The sequence below is a fragment of the Mustela erminea genome, chromosome 13 (assembly GCF_009829155.1).
Source record: "Mustela erminea isolate mMusErm1 chromosome 13, mMusErm1.Pri, whole genome shotgun sequence".
Lineage (NCBI taxonomy): Eukaryota > Metazoa > Chordata > Mammalia > Carnivora > Mustelidae > Mustela > Mustela erminea.
Window position 1 is genome coordinate 351,318 of NC_045626.1, and position 25,253 is coordinate 376,570.

The window sequence follows — 25,253 nt, forward strand, 5'->3', positions numbered from 1 at the left end:
GGAGCAGGGAGTCTGCCCGGTCTCGGGGTCAGCAGCAGCCGGAGGGCCGGTGACTGGGTGTGTCCCGCTGGCTTCCCCCTGGCTGACACGGACCGCGGGTCATCAGGCTGCGCGCGTGGAGTTCCTCCCCGGAGAGTGAGCTCTGTGGTTTGTGACCCCGTGGCCCCAGGAGGGCGCCCAGGAATCCAGACTCCCACACGCAAAAACCGTACCAGGCAAGGACAGTGGCTCACGCCTTCACTTACTTCTTCAGCCTCTGTTGAGCCCCTGCCGTAGGCACCAACTGCTCTAGGTCCAGAAAACGCAGGATGCGCCGGCCGGGCCTTTCAGCCTAACTGGGCACCCCCCCGAGGAGTGATGGGGAGTGGCCGTGTGGGACGCAGGGCCCACGGGGGCCGGGAGCTCCTGCGCGATCAGAACGCGTCTTCCCAGGGAGGAAGGGGGGTTTCGAACGGCTTCTTCCGGTCTCTGGACAGGACCTGACTTCTGTCTTCCGGTCTCTGGACAGGACTTCTGTCTCTCTCTTCTTCCCTCTTTCAAAGGTTCTGATTCTCCAGAGAATCGAGCTTTTTAAAGAATGTGCCCGTTAGTGCCGTTGGCGGACCCGTGCTCCAGGTGCCGGGACTTCACGGGCCCCCGACTGGCCGACGGCGCCTTCCAGCCTCCGGCGTTTCATGCAGAACTTTCCGGTCGTGCTCAGGCCACCGAGGTCACCAGGTGGCTTTTCACGGAGCGTGGATGTCCTGGGTTGCTTTCTTCACTGCCAAAAAATCCATTTTTAGAAACCAGTTCCAATAGCAGTAACAGAACCACTGCCGGGGCTCCTCTTGGCCAAGGCCCTCGGAGGCCGGCTAGGGGTGGCGGCTGCACTCCGGATGCTGTGAGTGAAGAGGGGCCTGTCCGCGGCTCCCTCGGCGGCCTCGTGGCCCTTGTCGGCTCCTGCCCCAAGAGGCAGCTGCAGCCCTCCCACAGGTGCTTGGGGACGGGCATCTGGGGCCCAGGATCAGCACCTCACCCTCAACTAAGGCGGACGTCAGGGACTAGATCGCCAGTGTGTCCCTCTGGGGACGGCGGCACCTCCATGTGCTGGTGCCCTGGTTACATGGTGACCATCCACATGGCCAGCAAGGGCTTGTCTTTGCGAATGGGCAGACGTATCCCCAGGCAAAGGAGCTTCTGAGAGAGGCCTTGGGGTCTGTTTTCTAAACCCCAGTGTTTCTGGTAACATGCGCTCTCGAGTGCTGGTGACCCTGCCTGGGCTGCGTCCCCGGGGAGGCGGGCACAGCTGGCCCATGCTGAGTGGCCGGTGCCAGCCCAGCTCTCTGGTGACCAGGACGTGCCATCCACATGCACGAGAACAGTCCCATCCACGGAAGGGCAGGATGTGAAAGTCCATCCATCCGGTGTGGGAACCGGTCCCCAGAGACCGTCAGAGAAGGCTGGTGGCCCAGCAGGGCTCGTGGGAGGTCCCGTCCCCGGACATGGCCCTGCCAACCTGGGAGGGCCTTGGGCCTCTGCTCCTGCGGGCGTGGAGGTCGGGCAGGGCTGGGTGGAGTGTGAGCCCCCATAGCCAGGGTGGTGACAGCTTTGTCTAGGAAACCTGGGGGCACACAGAACGTTCCCAGTGGCCCACTTGTTCATGGAGAGCCAGAGGAGCCACCAGCACAAGCAGAACACACGACATAATCTGGAACGTTCCTCTAGTGGGTGCTGGAGAACAGGACAGGAACGAACTAGAGCTACACGTCCTACGTGGACAGATTCCCAAAACAACGCCACATGAGGGAAAGGGGTTTCCCTCTTAAAATCCCAAACCAGGCAAAATGAACCCTGTTGTGGGGAAGACACACTTTGCTCTGAGGGCTGAGGGGTGGACGTCGGCGCCCCGGGCTCTCAGGTCAGGGACTGTTCTTGCTGCAAACGGGGTGGTCACACCAACCTGAACCCTGTGCTGAGTCCAAACAGACCGCTCTTCCTCTGAGAATGAAAGCACTTCCAGAAATCTGACTGCGGGGGAGGGCTTGGAAAAATGCGGAGTAGGAGAAACCCTCTTTTACAAAGTTATAAAACGCAAGAACCTGAAGGAAACTTCAGAAGGTTTTATTTCCCAGGATGCAACCGAACAGGAGGTAGAAGGTTCCGGGGCCCGGTGCAGGCACCAGGCGGACGCCGACAAGGAGACGGGGCGCTGAGGAGATGCTGCTGGGCGGCCCCTGTGCGCCCTGACGGCCGTGGCAGGAGGTCAGAGGACCCGACCCTCTTGAGAGCTGGACTGGAGACCGTCGGACACGACACCAGACGCTCCCCCAGAATTCAGGACGGAGGACAAAGGAATACGGGGTGAGAAGTGACAGGAAGAGAGAACAAGGAACCCCAGAACGACGAGGAAGAGCTCAACAAAGCCACTTCAGACAAACGGACACTCGCGCGGGGACTGGTCCCAACCCAGAACCCCCAGGAGACGGGCCTCCCGAAGGAACCCTGAGATAAATCAACGCGATACAGATAAAAATCCTGAAAGCATCCGGAGGGAAGGGCGGGCCTTGGGGTCCGCGCGCCCTGAGCCGGTTGCGACGGGGCCAGCGGGCGGGCGATGACTAAAGCCAGGAGGACCCGGTGCGGCGTGGCGAAGCCGGCTTTCGGGTCCGCGAGGCCTCCGGCAGCCCAACTTACCTTCTCAGGCCGCGCGCAACACACCAGAACTCAAATCACAAGGATCATGAAACTGTGGTTAAAAAAGACAAGAGGGTTTCCCTTTGGAGCCAAATAGGGGCAAATTTTGCGGCGCGGGGCAGAAGGGGTCCTCACACAAGTTCCCGTGGAGACGTTCTCTGCAAACGACCACCGAGAACGCACCCCCACCCCGCTCTTCACTGCAAAGGCTCCCAAACCTGCTTGGAAAGACGGCAGGGCCGTGGCTGCGTGCCGGCCGCCTGGGTGGGGGCTGGGGGGTCTCTCGGTGCGTGTCTGACGTCCCCGCAGCTCGCCCTTGGTCAGGGGACACCGCAGACGTGCGGAAGGCTCAGCGTCAGCTCGGACGCATGGGGACCGCGCTCGCATCCGACCCCGTCTCCCGCACCGCGTGGCTCCGTCTGGTGCGAGTCCCAGGCGTGTCCTTCAGGGTGTTCCTGACAACTACGGACTCTCAAGAAAGCGCGTCCTCTCACACGCGCGACGGTCGAATCGCCGACCCAGGCTGTGTTGTCAGGCCGCGTGCCTGCCCCTTGCCGTTCGCTGGTATCGCGACCCAAACGAGCCCCACAAGGGAGCGGCTGGCGCACTCCTGGGCTCATGAACCATTAGGGTCCTGCATTTCTTCCTTTTTCCCCTTAGAAATTATGTTTTAAAGAAACCAGCTTGTCTGTCTCAAGAAATTTCTGAGTCTGGATTTGGGTGCTGGGTTTGACGGAAACACGGGGGCACCGAGTGCGTGTCCCCCCGTAGGGGAGGCCGGTCTGCGGAGCTGCGCGCTCCGAGTCCTGGAAAAGGCACCACCACAGGCACAGAGGGGCCTCGGAGGTCGCCGAGGGATGGCTCCGGAGGGAGGGAGCGCGCAGAGGACTTTCAGGGCAGCAAAACCACCGTTCGGTGCTGTGATGGTGGGTTCACGACCTCATCCACGCGTCTGGACTCACAGAACACCCACCACGTTACCCCACCGCAAACCACGACGTGGGTTGACAAGGACGCGTCAGCGTGGGCTCATCGACACGGACGCACAACCCTGCTGGGGGACACGGACCATGGGGAGGCCGTGCATGTTTCGGGGCCGGAAGACTACGGGCAATCTCCATACCTTCCCCTCAAATCTGCTCTAAAAAATAGTCTATTACAACCATATGCATAAATGGACTAAAACAGCTCATTGAAATGTTAACGTGGTTACATTTAGTGCCAGGATTCTAGCAATTTTTCTTCCTCTTAGATGTGCGTACGTTAAAAGGTCACAATGAGATTAATTTTAAAAAACAAGGGAAAGCCAAGTACAGAAAACGCTGCCGTGTGACCGTGAGACCCGGGGGCTGTGAGGGGTGTGTCGCTTCCTCTTCTGCACTGGTTTTCCACCTGCGAGGCACTTTCCAAACAGAAACTTCGCTTACAAACCAGACTGTGGCCTTGCCCGAAAGCACACCCGTGTGCAAACACGGGCCCCACGCGGCATCAGGCGCCGGGCTTCTCGGACACGACTCCGCGCCGCGAAGCTTCCCGTGTACAGCTGCGCAAGTCCCAGGGCGCTGGGAGTGGCAAACCCTCCAGGCCAGAGCCTCGGCTGGTGGCGAGCAGGGGCCCCCGCTTGGCCCCGACTCCGTGCCCCCTGCCGGACATGGCCTGCAGACCGGGTAGGGGCAGGGTTGTTTGGAAACATGAAAACTGAGGACGGGAGATCCACTCATAGTCACACAAAATTTCAACATTCTATTTCCCACGGAAGAAAAATTTCATTGAATTTCCAGTTTGATTTTTCAATGTTTGTAAATAAACGGCCAAACATTTATTACCTCCTTGTGCAAAGGTTTCTTGTGGACCGAGAGCTCGATTCCCATTCGCCGGCACACAGCTCCCTGCGGCCCTTCTCCGGACCGCAGAGCTCTGACCGGACGTGCCGAGTCTCCTGCGGCTTCGGAAGGCGACGCACAGGCAACTCTGTCCCGTGAGCAGACGGCAGTCGGCCGTCGCACCCACCGCCCCTCTGACGCAGTGGGGGAGGCCCTGAGCCCCACAGCTCCCCCACCCAGGCTCCCGGGGGCAGGAGGACTAGAGTCTGTTTAAAAAGTAGTTTGGTTCATTTAGGGCACAGACACGTTATGAAACCAGAACACCGAAGGCCAGATGGTCAGGGCAGGCCATCGAGGGCACCCCGAGCCGTGTTCCTGCCCAGCTGTCCCACAGGGCACGTCCCCACGTGGACGTGTGCTCCCGGCCAAGTCAATTCCCGGCGTCCAGAGGAAACCACCACCTGGCAGAGTCGAGCACCTTGAGGCTGCAGAAGCCCGAGCAGCGTCACGGCCCCGACACGCTGGGCCTAGCAGCTGAACTCACGGCAGGGGTGTCCTTCGTGGCAACAGCAGGTCGACCTGCGTGTTCTCCTGCTCACGGCTGGGCCTCAGCTTCCCTCCCAGACCTCCAGCTTCTCGGGGTCCCAGGGCTGCGGTTTTTCCTTCCCGGTAACACCAGGTCTGGGTCTTTCCCTCCAATTTGGTCATTTTCCCATTGCTGACTGGGGTGGTGGGACACCGGGGTATCTGAGCACAGAGGAGCGGTCTTGTCTCCCTCCAGGACCTGCCAGAAGGGGCCCAACCAGCTGAGAAGGACACCACTTCCGTCCCCCTCCTGGGTGCACAGGGCCCCACCTGCCCCTCGTGAGCCCACAAGGTCCCCACACGTGCCCGCCGGCAGCAGCCCGGGCCCAGGCCCACGGCCTCCGCTCACACCCTTTTCAGCCACAGCTACCGATCAGCGCCCAAGCCCTTTCAGAAACCGTGGCCTGAGGCTGTCTGGCGTGTAAGGTGGAAATCTCCAGCTTCTTCCGCTTCACAAGCCCGGCCCGGGCTCCTGTCTGCAGCCGCTGTGCGTGTTACAGAGGCTCCTCCCCTCCCCAGCCAGCCCCTGCATGCTTCCCTTACTGCCGTTGCGGAGAGAGGGAATCAACGGCTACGCTCACCTCCTGGAGAAGAACAAGGCCAAGGCGGTGCCAGGACTGCTGGCCGCGTGCCTGCCTGCCCGCCCGTCCTGTGCGCAGGGTAACACCCCCACACTCCCCCTGCCCGGCACCGGAAGTACAGACGGGATCTGAGCGTCACACCCTGTTGTGCAAAGACCTACCGAGTGCAAGTAGCAGAGGGATAGCCCAAACTCCTGGAGGCGATTTGGGTTCTTAATGATGCCTGAGTGGCCAGTGAACACCTAGAACCAGCTGTACCTGAAGCTCATCCATCGCTTCTCTGACAGGTGAGTATCATAGCAAGGTTACCCCAGCGAAGCCGTGATTGTGTTACCTGCGCTCGAAGGCAGCGTGCACGGCACACAGCCGGAGCCCAGCCTGTTACCTCGGACTCCGTGAGCGGTCCGGAAAACGGGGAGGAGAGGCCGCGCAGCTGACCTGCGCTGGAGAAGGTGCGCCCCACCAACAGCGTCTTCCACCTCAGACTGTTGTCGAGGTTCAGGAACACATGCCGGGTCACCTGCCACCCAGAGTCCGCCGACAGGAGGTGCCGTCCGGGCCGTCTCAGAGGAGGTGGGGAGACCACCCCCACGGGCAGCTTGACCAAGGCTCGCACCCAGAGGTCTCTGGGCGCTGTACCAGCTCCTCCCGGAGCCGCATGAACGCGAGGGCTCATGGGTCAGACCCGGACCGAGCGCCAGGGACCAGGTACCATCAGGCTGTCTGGGGGACACGCCGTGTGATGAACCGTTCTCGGATGGCTCGGAGCTGCCTGGGGTCCTGGGGTATCCGATCCAGGCTCGTCACCTGAGAGCGAGCACTGACGGAGACCCTCCGTGTTCTCAACGCTTCGCTACGAGTACCGTGACGTCGGGCCCACGGGACGGCCTGCAGGAGTGAGGCCCGTCTGTTCTCCCAGGGACGGCCCGCAGCGGCCGGACGCGCAGCTCTCGGCCCCACAGGCCGTGGGGAAGGCCGGGCGCCAGCCGCTCCTGCCGCAGCGCACCAGCACGAGCTTACAAAAAGGAGTTTTATTCAATGAGAGAGAAATTTGCTTGGTGGGTCAATGCGAGATCGATATACAAAACTTTACATCTGAGTCCCGGGGGAGGACCCCGCACCCCCGCGGCCCCGCTGCCCGGCCCCCACTGCGCACTCTGGCCACCACCCATGTCCCACCTCCCGATCCGTGCCGGGCTGCGCAGGGGGCGGCGACATCTTTGGCACACCGCCTCCCGGGACACCATCCCTTAAAAAAGTAGACTTTCCGTAGTAAAACCTCTAAAAACACCTATTTCTGCAAAATAATGCGTCTCTGTATGTGGAGCTCCGCCAATATGCACGTCTTTCTGGAGAAGAGAGAACATCCGAGGGCCCACGCTGCTGGAGCCCTCCGGGGACGGAGTGCACGCCCGCCCTGTGCCCCACAGGTCACATGAGGTCGCTGAGCTCGGCCTCCAGTGCCGCCGCCATCTCGTCCGCCTCTGAGCTGCTGCCCTCCTCGTCCGCCCCGCTGGACTCCCCGCTGGATGCGCCGCTGGACGCGCCGCCGGCGTCCTCCTCGGGCAGTTTACGCTTGTGGCCCCTGCAAGACAGACGCAGACCATGAACGGCTTGCCGCAGGGGCAGGCCCGACCCGGCACACACGCGCGCATGTACCCCGCAGGCACGCCCCGGCACCAGTGTCCACGTCCCGGCACACACACGCACATCCACCCCACAAGAACACCCTGGCACGCACACCCCCACACGCTTGCACACACGCTGCACTGTCCTCTGGGGAAGGGCACTGCAAAGTGCTGTCTGCAAAGTCCTAGTTTCACGGCAAGAGGCGGCTGGCGCTGATGGCCAAAGCCAGCTGACCCCGGAGCGAGGCACTCGCTCTGTTCCCCGTGCCACTGGGCCCCGCAGAGGCAGCCCCACAGCAAGAGTCTGGTACGCATGAGGGAGTCCCAAGCAGGTCAAAGAACAAGGCCGGGACACCGTGAGTGCAGCAGGTGTGGCCGAGGCCCGAGGCCCAGCCCTCCACCTGCGAAGCCGTGACCTGCCTCCTTGGCAGCACTCCAAGGACCACCCCACGTGAACCAGGACGCAAAGACCAGCAGAGAGGCCGGTCAGTCCGAGGAACCAGCCCGCCGCCCGCACACCTGGAAGCCCAGGCGCACCCCAGGTGACCACACGGGGCCAGCACATGCTCCACTGCCCCCAGACTCCCCGCTCCCGAGTCCGCGTCCACACGAGCCACCCTGATCACAAACCGAAGGGCACGGAAGGTCTGTTTGGCAAAGTCACAAACACGAGGTCGGGGAGACTGTCTGCATCACTAGGACTCATGGGACCTGAGACCGCGAAGAAACTCTTCCAAAACGGTGAGACAATAAACCACCTGTGAGAAACACTCCCGAATCTGAAAACGGCAACGGTCAGAGCTCAAAAAGGACAGAAACCCTGAGAAGGACTCGGGAAGCAGAACTACGGCGTCCGTGCGAGGGCTCAGGCTGGCGACGGGGAGCGTGGGGGCTTCGCATCTGGGGGGAGGCGTGCGGGGGGAGCCCTGCGTGCATCCGTAGGACTTGAACCCGCCGTCGGGCCCAGACCAGGCCCAGGCGCAGCCTGAGGACACGCCACGGCCCTAAGATCACAACCTGAGCCGGAATCAGGAGTCAGTCGCCCAAGCGCCCAAACAAGCTGCTTCTGTGCCCACCTGGAGGACTGTCCGCTTGCTGAGCGGCGAAGAGGCCGTATCCGCAACACCAGGCAGGCCAACAGCTGACCCGCTTCGCGTGCGAGCGGCAAGCGGCCGTCAAGTCACTACAAGGGGGTGTTTTTATTGTTCACACGACTGACGATCCCAATAAAAACAGTGTCCCACCGGGCACTGCCCAGGACAGCGTGCGTGGGCCCGGTGCCCAGAACGGTAGTGCAGGAACACGTCTTGGCTGCTGGCATGCGGTAGAGATTCACCAAAAACGCCAGTGATTTTGAGAAAACCTGGGAAAACACCGGCTGGACCCCACCCTGCAGCCGGAGAGCACGCCGGGGGAACGTGAAGGCTCGTCTCCTGTCGCCCCACGATCTACCGTCAGGATGTGCTCCTGGTCCTGGGCTTCCACCCGCCCCCGGGGTCCTGGCCGGACTGGGGGCCCAGCTCACGCTGCGTGGACACACTCCGTCACACCATCTGGGGGGCCCTCTGGTTTGCGCAGAGCCGGCCTCAGGAAGGGACAAACGCGACCGACTTCCCTCGCCGCCTCCTACGAACAGTCTGTTCCCCGTGGAGAGCCCCGTCCGCACCCAGGGTCCCTTTCATCCCTTTGAGAGCTTGAGACAAAAAAGCAAGGACAGAGAGTTCCTGCTGCTGCGGAGGAAGGCCGAGTCCAGGAAAAAGCTGGACCCACTGCTGTGCGGACGCGGATCAGGAACCCCAGGAAGCAGCTCAGACGACCCCCCAGGCAGAGGCGTGCCGGCGGCAGCGGGACAGCAGAGGGAGAGCTTGGGGAAAAGCAGGGACCCCCGGGGTCAGGACCAGGACAGGCGGAGAAGCCGCAGCCGGCTTGGAAAGTTCTCTCGAGACAGCCACCTTACAACGATGGTAATTTAGGGAAAAATCTTTTGTGAAAACCTTTCTTCTTTCAAAGGAAGATTTTACTCATTTATTTGAGAGTAAGAGTAGGGGAAGGGGCAGAGGAAGAGGGGGAAGCAGGCTCTCGGCAGAGCAGGGAGCCAGAGGCCGGGCTGGAACCCAGGACCAAAGGCAGCCCCTCACCGGCTGAGCCCCAGGTGCCCCTGTGAACCTTCCGCCGGCTCTAGAACGTCTGGGGCAGCGGCGCCCGGTCGCGCTTGGTTAAGTAACGTACAGCAGGACTGAACTTTCACTAATTAAGAACGACCTCGGGACACCTGGGTGGCTCCGCTGCGCATCTGACTCCTGATTTTGGTGCAAGTCGTGATCTCGGAGTCATGGGATCGAGCCCCAAGTGGGGCTCCATGCTCAGCAGGGGGTCTGCTGGAGGCGCTCCCTCCCCCCAAAACTCATCTCCAGAATTGGAAACGGGGCTGCAGGCGACAGTCGATACGCCCCTCACAACGCGCGGCACTCGCACGCGCTCACGGACGGACCCTGCAGAAAGCGGAGAGCCTGGAAAACCCGACTCCGTGGAATCCAGCGGGAACAGGACGGCAGCATCGGCACACGCTTCCTCCTCGACGCTCCCGCCTCCGAACGCGCTGCTGGCGGCCGCCCTCCGGCACCTCGAGCTCGCTGTCCCTGGCGTGTACAACGGTCCCGCGACTGTGACAGCCGCGCACACGTGGGTGTCTAATGACGACCAGCGCCCAGTGTCCACAAACCGTGTGCTTTCAACTTGCCGGTTAAAGCAGCTTGGTTTTTTAGCAGAAAGAAAGGATCCGCCGTGCTGCCCTCGGCGAGGCCACTGCCCGGATGAACACACCTGTTCCGTGTATGCGTGTGCCCGTGCGTGCAAGGGGGGGGCCAGGCCGGCCTCCTGCGGGGACAGCACGCACGAGGCCGACCGGGCTGCATCCTTCTCAGACGTGTGTGCGGCACAGAGCAAGGGCGGGCGTGCTGGGGTCTCCTCACCTGAGCGCGGGCTGCAGGGAGCCTGCCTCTCGCTGTGAGCAGGCACCCAGCCATCCGGTCACCTGACATGCGGGGTTAGACTCGCTAAGCCTACAGGGTGGCCGTCAACTCCCCGCTGTGTGGTCGGCCCACGTCGGGTGTCACGGCGGCTGTGGAAGGCAGCTGGGCCCGGAGTGTGCAGACAGCCAGGGCTCAGGCTGGAGGCTGGGTCCCGGGTCCCCTGTCCGTGTCCGCAGGACTCCTCAGCCGTGCGCAGGAGCTGGGCCACACTCGTGCTCAAGCTGAAGAGCACACCCTGCTGTGAGGCCAGGCTTGTCCCGCACATGGTACGGGGGTCTCCGGGGAAGGGGACCCGTGGTGGAGTGGAGGGCATGTCCCCAGCCATGTCCCCAGCGACTACGTCCATGGAGAACCTGTCATGGGGCCTGCTCCAGTGCGAAGCTCAGTGCCACAGTGACACTGACCAAGGTGACAGCCGCCAGCCCGTGCGGCCCCTTTAACAGAAAGACCAAGACGACATCCACGGCTCCCGCTCGGAGACACGGGCAGGCACCAGAGCAGCACATGTGGGACCCGACCTGGCAGTTTCCTACACTCCTGCACCGAGCCCACCAGCTGTCCCGACGTGCGCTCAGGGACGTGGCAGCCTGTGTGGCCGGGTGGGCCATGCGCCGCCTCAGGTCACGACGTGGAGAGCAAGGATACCCGCGGCCCGACGGTCCGGCCGGATGGTCTCCGAGAGGCTCTGCCGCTTCCTCAGGACAAACGCCAGGTCACGTCCCAGGAACCACGGAGGGAGTTTTCACCAGCAGAAACCACGGAAACTGCCGCATCCCCAAGACGGCCTTCAGGAAAGTCCCAGCAGGGGCAGCGAGCGGCCCGGCCCGGTCTGCAGTCCGCGTGCAGGCGTCCGGCGGGCGTGTTTGCAGAGGGAAAGTTATCTGGGCCACATCTGCAGCAACTGTTTTTGAGAAGCCTGCCGACGGCCACGACGACATTGGAGTGCCCTCACAGAAGGAGCAGGAGGGCACCAGCACCCCCCCTCGCTCCACAGCCCGGTCTCCTGAGCGTCCGGCCTGGTGGGCACCGTGGGTGGCACAAGTGTGCGCTTACAGACGCTCACCCCGACCCGGTGACCACCGCCCCCGTGCCGCAGCCTCACCACCTGGGACCAAGAAGGTGGGTCCTCTGGCTCCTTCTCCCGGCGGCGTGGGCTGCCGTGGGGCCCAACCGTCATGTGTGTGCGTGTGTGGGTGACGGAGCAGCCGCCGGTCTACCTCCCACCTCTCGGCCCTCGCCAGGATGGACGGTGGCAGCCAGCCTCTGAGCACTGCCCGCTGCTCCCCCCGCAGCAGCGCACACGCGGGCCCGACAGTCGATCTGCTCTCGGACCTCCTGACCTGCTCACGCTGCAGGCTCGAGGGTGGTGCGGCTCGGACCCCGTTGTCTCCCCTGCCCGCCGGGACGCCATGGGACGGGCACAGGCACGGGCTCCTGGCCTTCCCTCCCGACGGGGGCTACGGACGCCGCAGCACACGGTCAGGATGGATGGTGGCCAGCCTGAGTCTGCCCCGGTCAGACACGGGGATGGACTCTTCCCTCCGCTCGGGCCCTGTCATTCGCGGTACCTACGTGTGCCCCGCGTCCCCACGAGCCGCACACCGCGCGTGACTTCACATCTCACACGTGAGCGGGCGGGCGGAGAGCACACACTCACGGCGCGACACACGAACCTTCCCGGTCACCGTTTCTTCCGAGATGCGTCATTCCTCCTGCCTCTGCCAGCCGACGGCCGGCTCCCCGCCCCGCCCGCCCCGCAGACAGCACCGCACACGTCGTCTTACACACCTGCTCCTGCTGCGTCCCCCGTCTCCGCGTGGCTCCCCGGCTCGCGGCCAAGCGCGTCCTTCAGGATGTTCTGGGAGGCAAGCTGGCTCCGGGCGAACGCTCTCCGCCGCGGGCCGGGGACGCCCTCCTCTTGCCGTCTGTCTGATGGGGTCCGCCTGCTGCCGGCCTTCTCTCCCACACCCGTGCGGGCCCGGTCTCCGCAGCAGCGGCCACGCGTGCCCAGTCCCTGGCGTCGGCCCGGCTACTATGGCGCATGCCGGTGGGGGTGTCTGCGCCGACCACCACCCTCCCCGGAGCTGGAGGAGCTTTTGGGGTGTGTGTGTGAGAACGCCGTCCCTCCGCCCCGGGAGCTCTTCTGCCCCTGCCCCGCTGCGCCCCGCCGGCGCACAGGCCAGGCCGCTGTGCGCTCTTCTGAGAACGCCGGCTCCCCTGCCGCGCTCCGCTGGCCGCTACTCGCTCGCTCTCCGCGCGGCTCCCCGGGCCGCGCTCCCGGCAGCTTCTCTGGGAGTGGAAGCCGGCGGTGCGGTTCCCACGCTGTGGAGGCTGGTTTGGCCTCTCGCCCGCCGGGGTGGCCGCTGTACGCCAAGGGACCAGCTGGGCTGTCTGGGCGTGAAGACCTGCCGAGCAGCTCGGCCACGCAGACTTGGCGAGAGGGGCTGCCAACCAGACACCTGGGCGCAAAGCCGGCCCTGCCTCCTGACGGCCCTCACTTCCGCATCCAGTCCCCGCGAGCGAGAGAAAAACACAACCGGACGCGCACACCGGCCAACTTCTGTTACAGGAAGAAACAAGGTCCGCAAACGCGAGTCACCCGCGATGGCTGATGGGGAGCCGCTGCCATCTGACTCTGCTGCAGTCGGGGGTCAGAGCCGTGGGGCACCCCCAGATACCCCGAGCTCCCACCACGGCCACACATACCAAGCTCAGCAGAAGCAGGGGAAGGCAGGAGGGAAGGAACACCGTGAGTGTCTCCAGGCTTGGTGACCACAGGAGCCAGCTCGGACGTCCCACACAGCAAGCAGAGCCCGAGCACAGTCCGGGGGTGCCCTGCTCTCCTGGCCTCGGGACAGGTGTGGACACCGGGCGCCTGCTGGGGGCTCAGCCCCACGTCTGGCCCCACTTACGTCTGGCTGCCCCCCACCCCGTCACGTTGGAGGATTTCAAGCTTCTTATCGCCTTGCTGGCACCTTTGGTTCTGATGTTCTCCACAGCACAGGAGAAACTTCCAGCTGGAAGCTGGACTGCCTCTCCCTGAGCGGGCTGGCCACCGAGACGCAGGAGACCCAGCCCCCGGGCCCAAATCCACATTGCTCCACGCGCCTGTAGGGCAGAAGGCCAGCACCCGATCCACGTCAAAGGCTCTTTCCGACCAGCCTGGAGTCTGTTGTGGGTGGGCCCGGCCCCATGAACACAGAAACGGTAGAGCATGTGCACTCGGGGGCTCAGTGGCGCACCCACAGGCCCAAGAGAAGAGGACACTCCTGGTCGGCTCCCCCCAGGCCTTTCTGAATCTCAGTGAAAAATACTTTCTTTTCCACTCGACAGGGAAAGGCGGCGTCGGCGTCCCGTGTCACCGGCACCAGCCGGCACCTGCACCCCCGGCTCCACAGACCCCAGGGTGCCCCTGCCGGGAGGAAGACACGGCCAGCACGACGACCGAGCAAGGCTTACAGCACCTCACGCAGCATTTTAAACAACTCGCTCCCGAGACAAGGCGACAGGCTTCACGCCGGCTCTGGAGAGCTCCGCCGTGTGACAGGCAGGACAGCAAGCGCGCCTGAGAGGCCGACGTCCTCCTGCTCCGCAGCCGGCACGTGCACGGCCCTTCTCGGAGGGACATTCCCACACACGGGGCCACGAATCTCTGCGCCTTCTCCCTGTCTGCTGTTGGCAGGTCTGGCCCAGTCCTGCTCTGGAACTGGACTGCTCACGTAAACAACTCTTTTGGGCTGTTTCTTTACCCACAGAACGTCTTGAGGTCAGACCCGATGGGTGTGCGGACTCAGTGGGGAAAGAGAAGAGCCCCGGCACAGAGGGAGATCCCAGGCACGGGGCGAGCACACGCGTCTGTGTTCTGTGTCGGCCCCAGTGACCCGAGATGGCACCACCGACGCCCCCATTTCAGAAGAGGAAACTGAGGCACAGAAGCTTTGAAGGCAGGCCCACCGGTGTGTGGCTGGGAGGAGGCTCTTGGGACATGCGTCTGCCAGCTTCTCATCGTGGGGGTCGACCGCGGCTGTGGCCGCATGGGGGGCGTGCAGACTGCCCAGCGCACGGGGCAGGGGCGCAGTACTCCCCGCGGCAGATGGCGGTGCCCACCGCGGACGCTGTGCTGGAGAGAGCTGGAGCCGCGCCGCCTGCAGCCCCCACCCCACTGTCAAGCCGGCGGGGGCGAAGCCAAGGCAGCCTGTGTGGCCACGCAGTGTGTCCAACACGCACTGGCCCAGGAAGCTTCTGGAAGACGCACGGACTCCACCAACACGAGGGAGCAAAGCAACGACGTGTTGATGCCAGGAAGTGGGGACTGTAGTCTGGAGGCGGCGAGGCCAGTCCCAGCAGGCAGCAGGCCCCGAGGCAGCTCAGGCACGTGGGCACAGTGGCTCTGGCTCTGGTGGGATTGAGCCGGGCCAACGGAGCGGGAAGACCCAGAAAGAGGCAAAAGGGAAAGAAACTGAGCAAAGAACGAATGAGGTGACCAGATCCAAGGGGGACAAAAAGAGGCTTCGGAGGAGGAGAACTGGCAGGCCGCCCTCGGTCCAGGAGGGGCGGGGTCAGTGTCCGTGCTGGTGGAGAGGCGGCTGCGGCCTGAGCATGCTGCCCACGGACGGGGCCGCGAACAGGGCAGGGCACGCCGGAAAGTGGGCGCTGTGCCCCAACGTGCCAGCCCCAGCGCCACCTTGCCCTCTGCCCCAGGCTGGCGACCGCTGGCCCCGCGGGGTGTCCCCACTAACAGCACCGAGGACGGGCTCCCCCAAGGGGAAGAAACTGGGGTCCACGAAGAGTAACCTGAAGCACGAGATGTGGAGAGAAATTCCTGTCGCCTTCTGACACGCCCAGGTCTGGGGACTCTGTTCAGACTCCGTCGCACCCACAGACGTCTCCAGGCCGGGTCCCTCCCCCTCCGGCCCCTCACCTGGGCCCCCGGCTGCCTGCGCTGGTCCTCTCCCCGCTCGGCGTGGCCTCCAGCATGGCCTGGGGCTCCCGGGGCGGGGGCTGCTCCTGCTGCTCCTCCTCCGGCCGCTTCTTCTCAGTGTCACTGTCGTCACTCCCCTCTCCCAGGATGTCATCCACCTGGTGGAGGGGGACAGTCAGTGCCGGAACACAGCCTCCGCCCGTCCCGCGGCCCACGGCCCCCACCCAGTCACTCCCGGCGCGTGGGCGGCACGTCGGGTTCCTGGGTCTGCAGTGCCGGGCCCTCCGCCGCGGGGCTCTGGGTGGCGCACAGCAGGTTCCGGAGGCCGAGGGAGAGCCGACAGGGCCAGGCTGCCTGTCCTGGGCTCCCGGCACCCCCCATGGGACCCTGCTGCAGGTCACGCGGGCCTGGGCAGTCACTTCTTGGCGGCATGATTCTGACGGGTTTCTAGCTGGTGCGCGCATGAGCTGCACGGTGAAAAGGACCCTGTTAAAATGCTCGTGACCGATGAGCCGCACAGAACGACTGCTTCCCAGGAGGTGCTCTGGGGTGTCGGGGGGGCTGCTGCCGGCGGGGTCCCAGCTGTGTCTGGGGCCTCGCTCTCTGCAAACTGAACCATTCACGGACATGCCAAGCAAGGGCGATGGGGACTAGTCGTCATGGGTCCTAGCACGGCCCTTACTGCTCCTCTATAGCCAGGGGCAGGTCTGCTTCCAGAGGCCAAGCGCCCGGCCCTCAGGGACGCCGGGTCCCCAGGGAGAGCCACCGAGGGGGGCTCCCGCGGCTCGCCCACCGGAACAGCTCGGCTGGGCAGCCTCCCAACACCCACTCAGTCAGACGGAGCTGTCACATCAGGCTGGGGTGAGCCTACGGACAGAAGACGGGGGAGGGTCGGCCTTCCACCTTGGTCTGACCTTGGTCTCTCTGCCTTTCTCTCAAATTCACTCTGGTCTTGTTTTGTTTTGTTTTGTTTTAAGATTTTGTTTATTTATTTGACAGAGACCACCAGCAGGCAGAGAGGCAGGCAGAGAGAGAGGAGGAAGCAGGCTCCCTGCTGGGCAGAGAGCCCGATGTGGGGCTCGATCCCAGGACCCCAGGATCACGACCAGAGCCGAAGGCGCCGCTCGCCCTGGTCTTCTAACACAGACACCAGATAATGACAGAGATCGGGTGAAAAGGAGAAAATACGGAACGGAGGTTACCCACGGCAATGGGACAGAAACGTCCTGCTCACTGCACTGTGCTCCGGAGCACCTCTAAGGGCGTTTCTGGGACGCTGCTGTTTTCTCAAGGAGTGGCGCTCTGCTGGCACAAGGGAAACCGCGATCGTTCTTTGCTCTAACCTAGTGTGTGACGGAGAAGCCAGGGGCTTCTCTGCCCCACAGTACCCGGCAGCAGGCCTGCCTTCCGCAGCGGCCTGAGTGCTCAGGGCAGCCAAGGCCAAGGCGGATGCTCGCAGAGCCAATTCCCAGGCTAGAAGCTCTTCTTCGACGGCTCCGGAACGCCCCCAACCGTACGCACGCCTGAGAAGTGCCGCAGCGTTTCAGGACGCTAACGGCAAACGTGTGGCTGCATCACTACAAACATCAACTTACTACAGAAGGCGCCAGTGCAGCACAGAGATGACCGCACTAACCGGCGCCGCGAGTCCTGCGCGCCGGCTTCAGGGCGGAAGACCTCTCTCTCCCCAGAAAAAGCCAGCAAGGATGTCGAACACCATGTAAGTCAACAGGATTACGTCTTTAAGACTGCCAAGTGGATCCTGCGTAACAAGGTTATCTGCTGTATGAAGCAGTGAGAGAGATTCACTGGCCTCTGTCCCTCTGACCTGACACAGCGCTCCCGGCGACACGGCAGACAGACTCTTGGTGGGCTCAGGACGGTGCGGGGAGCAGAAGCCTGGAGCCCTCGGCCCCAGCCCTGTCCTCCAGGGAGGGGAGGGGCCCGGAGATGGCGACGGAGGCTGGGCCTGGGGCGCTTCCACATCCTGGCAGGGCAGCCCACCCCAACTCCACGGGGGCAGCAGGGACCCCAGGTGGCTCTCCGTCTGGCTGTTCATCTGTCTGTCATGTTCTTTTTTACGTAATAAGCCAGTAAAGGTAAGTGTGTGCGGAGCAGCCCTAGCGAAGCGTGGGACCCCAGGAGCGGTGGTGGGAACCCCGATTCACAGCTGGTCGGTCACCCGTGGGGGCGACAAGCCAGGACCGCACGGTGACTGGCATCAGACAAGGGGGAGTGTGTGGGGGCAGGTGGCGTCAGAGCTGCTTGCTGTGACCCCCGCCCACGTGGGTGAGCAGACGAGTCCGAACGGCCTCCTGTCGATCCACGTCTCAAGACGAGAGCCACGGGTTTGGGGCCCCGTCTCCCCAGGCCACACGCCGCAGCCGAGGACAGAGCTGTCTGTGGGAGGCCTGAGCTCCGCACAGCGGCTTCCAGGCGTTGCCAAGGGGAGGAAGGTCGTCAGATGTATTTAACTCACAAAAACCCACTGGGCGGTACCCCCTGAGGCGGCTCCCGGCAGGGCTGGCCAGCAGCAGCCCCTCCCTACAAAGGCGAAGGGCACGCCCCCCCCACCCCTGCACAGTCAGGGACTGGGCTGCCCGCTCCTCGCCTCCCCGGGCCTCACGCACCCCAAAGCACCCCTGGGCTTCTGTGCACGGACTACGAGGGCTCGGACAGGAGAGGTGAGGTCCCAGCACAGGGCAGCTTCAACCCAAGCCCAGTTCCGTCACCGCCACGCTGACCTCGGTGAGAGCGTGGAAACGGCCCAGCGGCAGCTACAGCAACGCGGCAACCGTCGCTCCGTCACTGTGCTGTCTGCAGGCGACACGCGGGCTTCGCTCCTACGCGGAGGGCAGGTGCCAGCAAGCACGGGGTTAACTGAGAGCGGACGCACGCGCCCTTCACCGCTGCGCCCGCTCTAGGCTGATGAGCCAGCCTCCTGTTGGGATATTAAACTTCCTCTGGAGACACCTCAGGCCTGTAACTCTGCATCGTTACCTTTTCAAGAGGAAAAGGAGGAAATAAACCAGGTCTTCGAAAGACAATCACGGCCTCCTGGAGACCGCGAGGCGGCCCGGGAGCATCAGCACCGTCCCCAGGCAGGAGCCCGTCGACCGTCGCGTCTAAGGATGGCAAACCCGCGTGCGCGTCCGACCTGCCGACTGTTGGCAAGATTCAGACAAACGTTCTGCACCAGCGAGAATCGTGCGTAGGGAGGAGCTGTACCTAAGTCATGCTTCAACCTGCTCAGGCTCCTGCCTGACTCGGGCACAAGGGTCTGTCTCAGAGCCAAGACAGGGCTCCAGGCCTGTCCTTTACACAAGGGTAACTGGGCTCTTTGAAAAACAGCAAGGTGTAATGAGCTATTTTATAAACACTACTTGAAAGATGCCGGGTAAAAACTTTAGAATCTTAAGGAAAAACCTAAAAGCCAAGTATGTGAAGAGAAAGAACTTGCTTTCTACGGACTGAACGACGGAGGTCTGTCAGAGGCCCCCACGGCTCCCGGCGCAGGCCCTGGAAAGCGTTCCCATCGTCTTGTTGGGAAGACGCAGGACCGTGGCGATCCCGGACTCCTCACGGCCTCTGCCGGCGCAGACCTAAGGCCGGCAAGGGGCCACGGTAAAGAGAGGAACAGAAACGCGCCCCAGGCTGGAAATGCACCTTCCCGGTCACTCCCTGCGCCAGGCGACCTTCTCTCTTGACAGAACGGAAATGTGCTCAGATGTGTTAATGACTCCTTTACCCAAGGAGGACACAGAAAAGGGGACAGAGGCGGTTCCGTCCCAGTCTGCCTCAGCCTGCACGCTTGAAGCAGACAAGCCCGAGGTGACGCCTGGTGTTCCCTCCAGCTTTAGGCCAGCAACGCTCGTCACAGCTCCTTTGGCCACAGCCTCCTGGACGGACTGGCCCGGGAGAGTCTGCAGGACAGGCCCTCCAGATCACGAGAAATAAATTAGGACCCGTGTTCCTGTTTCACTTTCCGACTATAAAGACGCCGTTTTCACGTATTATCTTCAATCTCAAGTGTTTTCTCTAAAAGCTAACGTCTGCTAACTATCTCAAGCTGTCCAGAACGTTCATGACGTGGCTCGCACAGCTTCCCAACGTGCGGCCCAGCACCGAGCAGAGACACAAGAGCCCTCACGGCAGCGGTCTGCTGAACTACCTTGGGGAGCTTGCTGACCCACATAAAGCCCTGAACGGCACAAGTGAATCTGCTGGTCCGCAAGCTCCTGCTCCCAACAGAGGCGTGTGAACAGAAGAAGGGTCACTTGGCAAAGTCACGGCGGTGTCCCGCCTGATGTCCGTGCCGGACTCCAGCCTGAGGAAGAAAGCCCAGTGGGCATGACCGCGAGGCCGCACACACGTAAATGAGACGGCCCGGGAAGTCCGACTGCCACGAGGGCTGAGGACGCAAAGGAGACGTTCCAGCCGTCAGACAAACTAGCAGTGAAAGCTCTGCAGGACGTACTGTTCCTAAAGTGTGCCCACGACACCGAGAGAGACTTGCGTGACCTAGCCTCAAACCACTCTCCGCACCGTCTCCAGCCGCCTCTTCTGTGCACGTGTCTGCCCATGAACACCGAGTCCTGCCACGCGGCCGGTCCCTGCGCCCCTGCCGGGGAGACACGCTCTCTGAACACGCACGAGGACTCCCGGCGCTCCGCAGGGCCCTCGTCGAACGCAAGCCTTCTGCGCGCGGCCTGCTGTGGTCCTGGGGAGCGTGGACGACACTCTGCTTTATGACAATCTATGACTGGCCAGACGGGTCTGTAGCATCAGAAACCCGTAAATTGATGGCTTTGACCAAGTTCCTGGGGTCTTCAGCCATCATTCCTCCAAGAATCCGCCCCATGCCCCCGTCCTCCCCAGCTGTGGAGTGCAGTGGCGCACACAGAAGGCTCTGCTGCTGACCGGACGCACCTGTGGCTCTGACCACAGACCCCCATCTGTCTTCCGGCTCGTATCCAGGGTCTCCGTGACCCTGTTCGTGGGCTCTCCCTTCTCTGCCTCCACTGGGTCGGGTGTGTGGGGCGGCTGCCAGGGACCCCGCGGAGCGCGTCTCTCTCGGTTCTGAAATCCCCGCTGCTCACTCGTCAGTGCGTGTGTGTTCTCTGGAGGCTCTGCGCCTCTGCCCGGGGAGCCCAGCCACCAAGCGGCTCTGAACGTGCTGGTCTCCTAACCCCGACGACTGGGCTGGCCGGGGGTGGGCATCTGCTGCCACTCAGGCTGTGCCCGGACGGCTCCGACAGGACAGCTTCTCCAAGCCTCTGGGGAACACGGGTCTGTGTTTGCAGGTGACCAGCCTGGCGAGGGCCTTGCCTTCTGCGGACAGCGACGTGGATTTTATGCCTCAGTAATGTCCCACATCTGCTCTCGGAGGCAAGCCTGGGTCTGTTCCTCCCCAAAACTGGGGCGCTCCTTTCCACACTGTGGTGTGCCTGGGGCCCCCCAGGGGACACAGAGGCAGAGGAAGGAGCCTCCATACTCTCTGGGCCACAGACTCCTGTCCCTCGACCCTCTGTTTTGGGTGCCTGTCCCAGAGCAGAGCTGGGAGAGGGGCCCCGCCTGCAAGTAAGGGCAAGAGCTGGGGACCCGCTCGTCCCGCCGCACCCACGCTTCCAGGAACCGTCTGCTCTTTCTTCCGAAGCTGTAACGTTTTTTCTTCCTTAAAGAAAGCTCTTGGTCCAACACGGGCTCAGACCCCTGACCCTGATGGAGAACCGCCCGCCCGACGGACTGAGCGGGCGCTCCCTTCTCTGTTCCGTGTACTTCAGCTGCAGGGAGCGCGAGGCTGGGAGGCCGTGCTGGGGGCGCCCCACCGGGGCCGACACGGGGGTCAGCGACAGGCCGGTCATCCTCCCGCCGTGACGCTTCCCTGTGCTTGGGGTGCCGGCGGCATCGTGCGCCGGCCCTTCTCATCTCTCGCGGCCGGCGCTTCCCTACCGATCTGACTCAAAGCACGTCTTCTGTCCTGATGGGACTGCAAACGTTCCCCTGTCGGAACGGACTTGTGCATTTTAACTTGAAGGGTGGACCTTTCTTTTATTCTGGAGACACGACCCACACATCCCGGCACAACACCTGCTCACCAGCCTGTGGCCACACAACAGCGAGAGCTCCACACACCTCGTGTGTTTGGCTCACGCGGGAACACAGGTGTGCAAACCTGGTCTGTGAGAGCACTGTGGGACAGCGGGACACACAGCCTCCGGGAGAGGACACCGGTGAAAACTCACACAGCGTCCGATGCCCCACTAACCCCAAGCATCGTCACTTGGGCAAAACGTTGTGAACGTGTCATTAGAACAGCCCTGAGCGGGGAAGGCTCAGACAAGACCACGGCCACACCCACACCCGCAGGCACCCCCACCCGCCCAAAGCTGGGGTCCGTGGTAGCTTCTGAGATAAACTTGCTTCATCTCAACATTCTGAAGCCAAGAGACAATGAGCCCGTTTTACTCCGAATATACTTGCAAAACAGCACTTGCCCCGGGTGCAAACAGCACCTGCCGCAGGGACGGGACAGCGGCCCTGAAGGTTTCCCCGACGCACGCGTCCCACACCGAGTGCCGCTTCAAAGCAAAAGGGAGAAGGCGGTACGCGCAGCACGAGGCCGAAACCCCAGCCGGGCAACTCCCCAGCGTCGTGCGAACCCTCCGAGAGCCAGCCCAGTGAGCGAAACCGTGTGCGGGGACAGACACCAGTGCACATGCATTTTGTGGACACTCGGGTCAGCTCTCAGGGGACCATCTTTCAGTCCCCCGACAGGGCACGCCCATGCCGGTGGCCCCACATCCTCTCGGGAAGGCGTCCCTGCGCACGAGCGGCGACGGGAGGCCTGAGCTCACGCCGCTCACCGCCGCCGCTTACTCAGCAGCAGCAAACCTACAAGCTCGGTAAAACCAGAGCGCCCAGGCCACACAGGAAGGCTCACCGTCTCACGCGTGACAGAACCCGCCACCGTGCCGGAAGGAAGCTGCTGCCCACGGGGGACACTGGTGTCCAGGCCCCAGCACATGGTGATCACAGCCCCAGGGTCTTGGCAGAAGGCTCTTTGTGTGAGCCCCAACACACACGAAGTGCAACCCTAACCCAGCACAACTCCCCACAGAAATCCTCACACTAGACACACGCGGACCGTAGTCGGTCCCTCGCCCACAGGGCAGGCTGCAGAAGCCCTGCGGATGCCTGAAGCCTGTATGAACACAGCGAGGACGGCGCTGGACTGACACGGAGACTTCCCAGTGCCCCGCGGTAAAACAGAACGTCACAGCAACACACGGCTGGGAAGACGTGTATAAGCGCAGGCTCTCGGGGAGCATCGCGCCATCTCTCACCGCCCCTGCCCTTCCTCCTCCGATGGAGACATGAGGGGGCGAAGGCCGTGGGCCCGTGATGTGCTGTCAGGGCACTACTGGCTGTCTGACCACATGTCCAGAGGATGGCCCCCAGCCTCCTGAGCGCAGCTGGCCACAGTACCCGGGACACGCCTCAAGTCCCTGTCCTGAGCTGTGTTTCCAGCGATCTCTGGCAGGACAAAGGAGGGACAGAATCGAAGGGGACTGTGGCTGCTGGGGCCAGGAGAGGCGACAGGTCCCAGACACAGGGCCTCTGACAGACACGCTGGGGAACGCCCATCAGTGTGAGCTACAGCCCATTGGAACAGCCCTCTCCAAAGGGTTGGACAAACACGACAGGCACGGGTCACAGCACAGGTGAGCACGGGGGCACCAGGACAGGGCACAGGTGAGCAACAATGAGGATGAGGAGACAGAAACAGGACACAGATGGGCACAGGCACAGATGGGCACAGCAAGCCTGAGCCAGGGCACAGGCGGGCACAGGTGAGCTCAGTGGGCATGAAGACAGGGCACAGGAGAGCCCCGGGGCATCAGGACAGGGCACAGGTGGGTGTGGGGATCTCCCGACAGGAGTCAAGTGAGTAAGCTCACAGTTCTCAGCCCTAAGTCCGAGGACCCCCCCAGTCACTGAGCGGAGTGAGACAACTACCTGGCACGTGTGAATTATGCCAGGGTCCTGCGGTAGATCTCACAGTTCCCAGAACCCAAGTGTACTGAAAAACAGAGGTTTTTGGCAAACAGACCGCGGAAGGAACTCATACAAAAGACAATTTGTTATTCGATCGAATGTTCTTGATAAACCAAGAACAACTGCACGAACACCAAACCACCTACATAAGGTCCCCAGTGTGTACAAATCTAGACACACACAAGGACAACTCTAAAAAAGCAATCCACCCTGGGTCATCTCAAAAGAACAAGGCCACGTGTTCTTTTAGAAAACAAAACCACTAGTGACCCCTTCCTCTGGCAACCCACTCGTTTTCAAGAAGCTTCCCGGGACTCTCTCGAGGTTTTGGAATTTCCTACACGCCTCACCCTCCCTGCCAACCTTCCTCTACTCTAGTGGAAGACCTGGGGGTCACTGCCTCGCAGACTGGGGTGCGCTCTGAAACCCTCATCTTACGATGTCTGTTCCCTCCTGTCAGCCCCGACGGCGAGTGGCCAAACGCACGGGACTCGGCCACACGATGCAGGACTGTGAGCCCCACGTCTTCAAGCTCACAGAGCAGCGACCCAGACAGCGTCCGCTGAGACAGCGCGCTTGCCTTCCAGCAGCGCTCCGCGAGGCCCCCAGAGCAGGGGTGTCTCCCGCCGCTTTAAGACCCTCTCTGGGCGTGCAGACATTTCAGAAGGGACCCAGGTGGGGACGGCTTCTTCTGACACCTGGCTGTCCCTCCCATCAGCGGCACACTCTGTCCAGGATGTCCCCACGTGACCTGCACGAAGCCGCTGGGAGGCCACCCGTGGCCACCGCGCCACCAGCTGACCGCACCCAGCAGCCGGGGTACAGGGCCTGCGTCTCCAGTCTCTGCTGCTTGCTGTGTCTCCCAGGGACCCTGTTGGACCTGGGCCTGCCCGTGCACATTTGCTTCCCCGCTTCTCCACTACTGGTTTCCAGACCCTGCAGTCTGTGGCCCGCCGTGCTTCCCAAGAACTGGGGATCCGGGAAGGGGAACAGGGGTGGAGGGTCAACTCTGCCCACCACCCGCCCGGGCACCCACCGTCCGTGCCCAAACACAGTTGCGGTCTCCCCGGCAGGGCGCGGGGGACCTGGATCTCTGGTCTCCTCGCGTTTGCAGCACAGCCCGGAGCCCGCCAGGTCCGAAGCCCGAGACGGCCTGCGCCTCCCACACACCCAGTTGCCGAGGGGCCAGACTGTTCTTCCTCAGAATGACAGGTTGCCCTGAACACTTATTCCACGGCCAGATTCCAGACCTCCCTGATACGAAACCAGCGCCACCACTGCCGACCCCATTCAATGCCAGTGTGTGTCTGTGGGGCGGCTGTGGGGCCGGGGAGGCGGAGGCCAGCGGGCCCCTCCCCCAGCTCCCTGTGGGGTCAGCAACTCCCTTAGAGATACAGGAGCATGGAGGAAATTTGTTTGGAGAAAACATTTTTATGAAACAAAGAACAGCACGTCCACCAGCTAACGTTCAAAAAACGGGAGCACGGAGCCTAGCACGTCTGCAAGTAGGGTCCAGCTGTCGCCAGGTAAGCCATCCTCTGCACACGATACTCTGAGCTGCTGGGGAGACTTTGTGCTGACAAGAACCATGGACATTTTCCTGCTGCTGCTCAAAATAAACTAAAATACGTCCTGCTATGTTCGGGTCTTCCTGGAGTGTGGCGTGGTGCTGGGGCGGAAAGGCCACCGAGCACCGGCCGGCACGCGGCTTCCGTCCCCAGCAGAGCCCAGCAGGGGTGCCAACAAGGGGCCATGTTCCCTCGGATGCACGATATGGTTTTCTGCAAAGGCTGCACGACCGCCTACAAACGGAGACCCCCACAGGCAGGCAGGACCCTCCTCTCGAGGGCACTGGCCCAGGGGGCCGGTGGGACTCAGGACCGGCTGACGTGAGTGTTTCGGGCCTCTCTGAAGATGACCCAGGAGACAGACAACAGTCTGGCCTACAAAAT

General features: G+C 62.7%; 1 protein-coding gene and 1 long non-coding RNA gene across 3 annotated transcripts in view; both read right to left on the reverse strand.

The window, feature by feature from the left end:
• Positions 1 to 4,469: 4,469 nt before the first annotated feature.
• Positions 4,470 to 6,604, reverse strand: LOC116571454. Its single transcript, XR_004277895.1, has 2 exons — positions 5,433 to 6,604; positions 4,470 to 5,280 (listed from the first exon to the last, which is right to left on the reverse strand). It is a non-coding gene; the product is annotated as an uncharacterized LOC116571454 (long non-coding RNA).
• A 74-nt stretch (positions 6,605 to 6,678) lies between these two features.
• The window catches only part of CTDP1 (CTD phosphatase subunit 1), a 52,792-nt gene continuing 34,217 nt past the window's right edge, over positions 6,679 to 25,253 (reverse strand). Inside the window, exons 11-12 of one of the 2 annotated variants that reach the window (XM_032309413.1) lie at positions 15,244 to 15,401; positions 6,679 to 7,247 (exon numbers count right to left, since the gene is read on the reverse strand). In XM_032309413.1, the coding sequence (XP_032165304.1) occupies positions 6,913 to 7,247; positions 15,244 to 15,401 (493 nt within the window). In that variant the 3' untranslated portion in view covers positions 6,679 to 6,912. The remainder of the gene's footprint in view (positions 7,248 to 15,243; positions 15,402 to 25,253) is intronic. The other variant, XM_032309414.1, reaches the window with a different exon arrangement.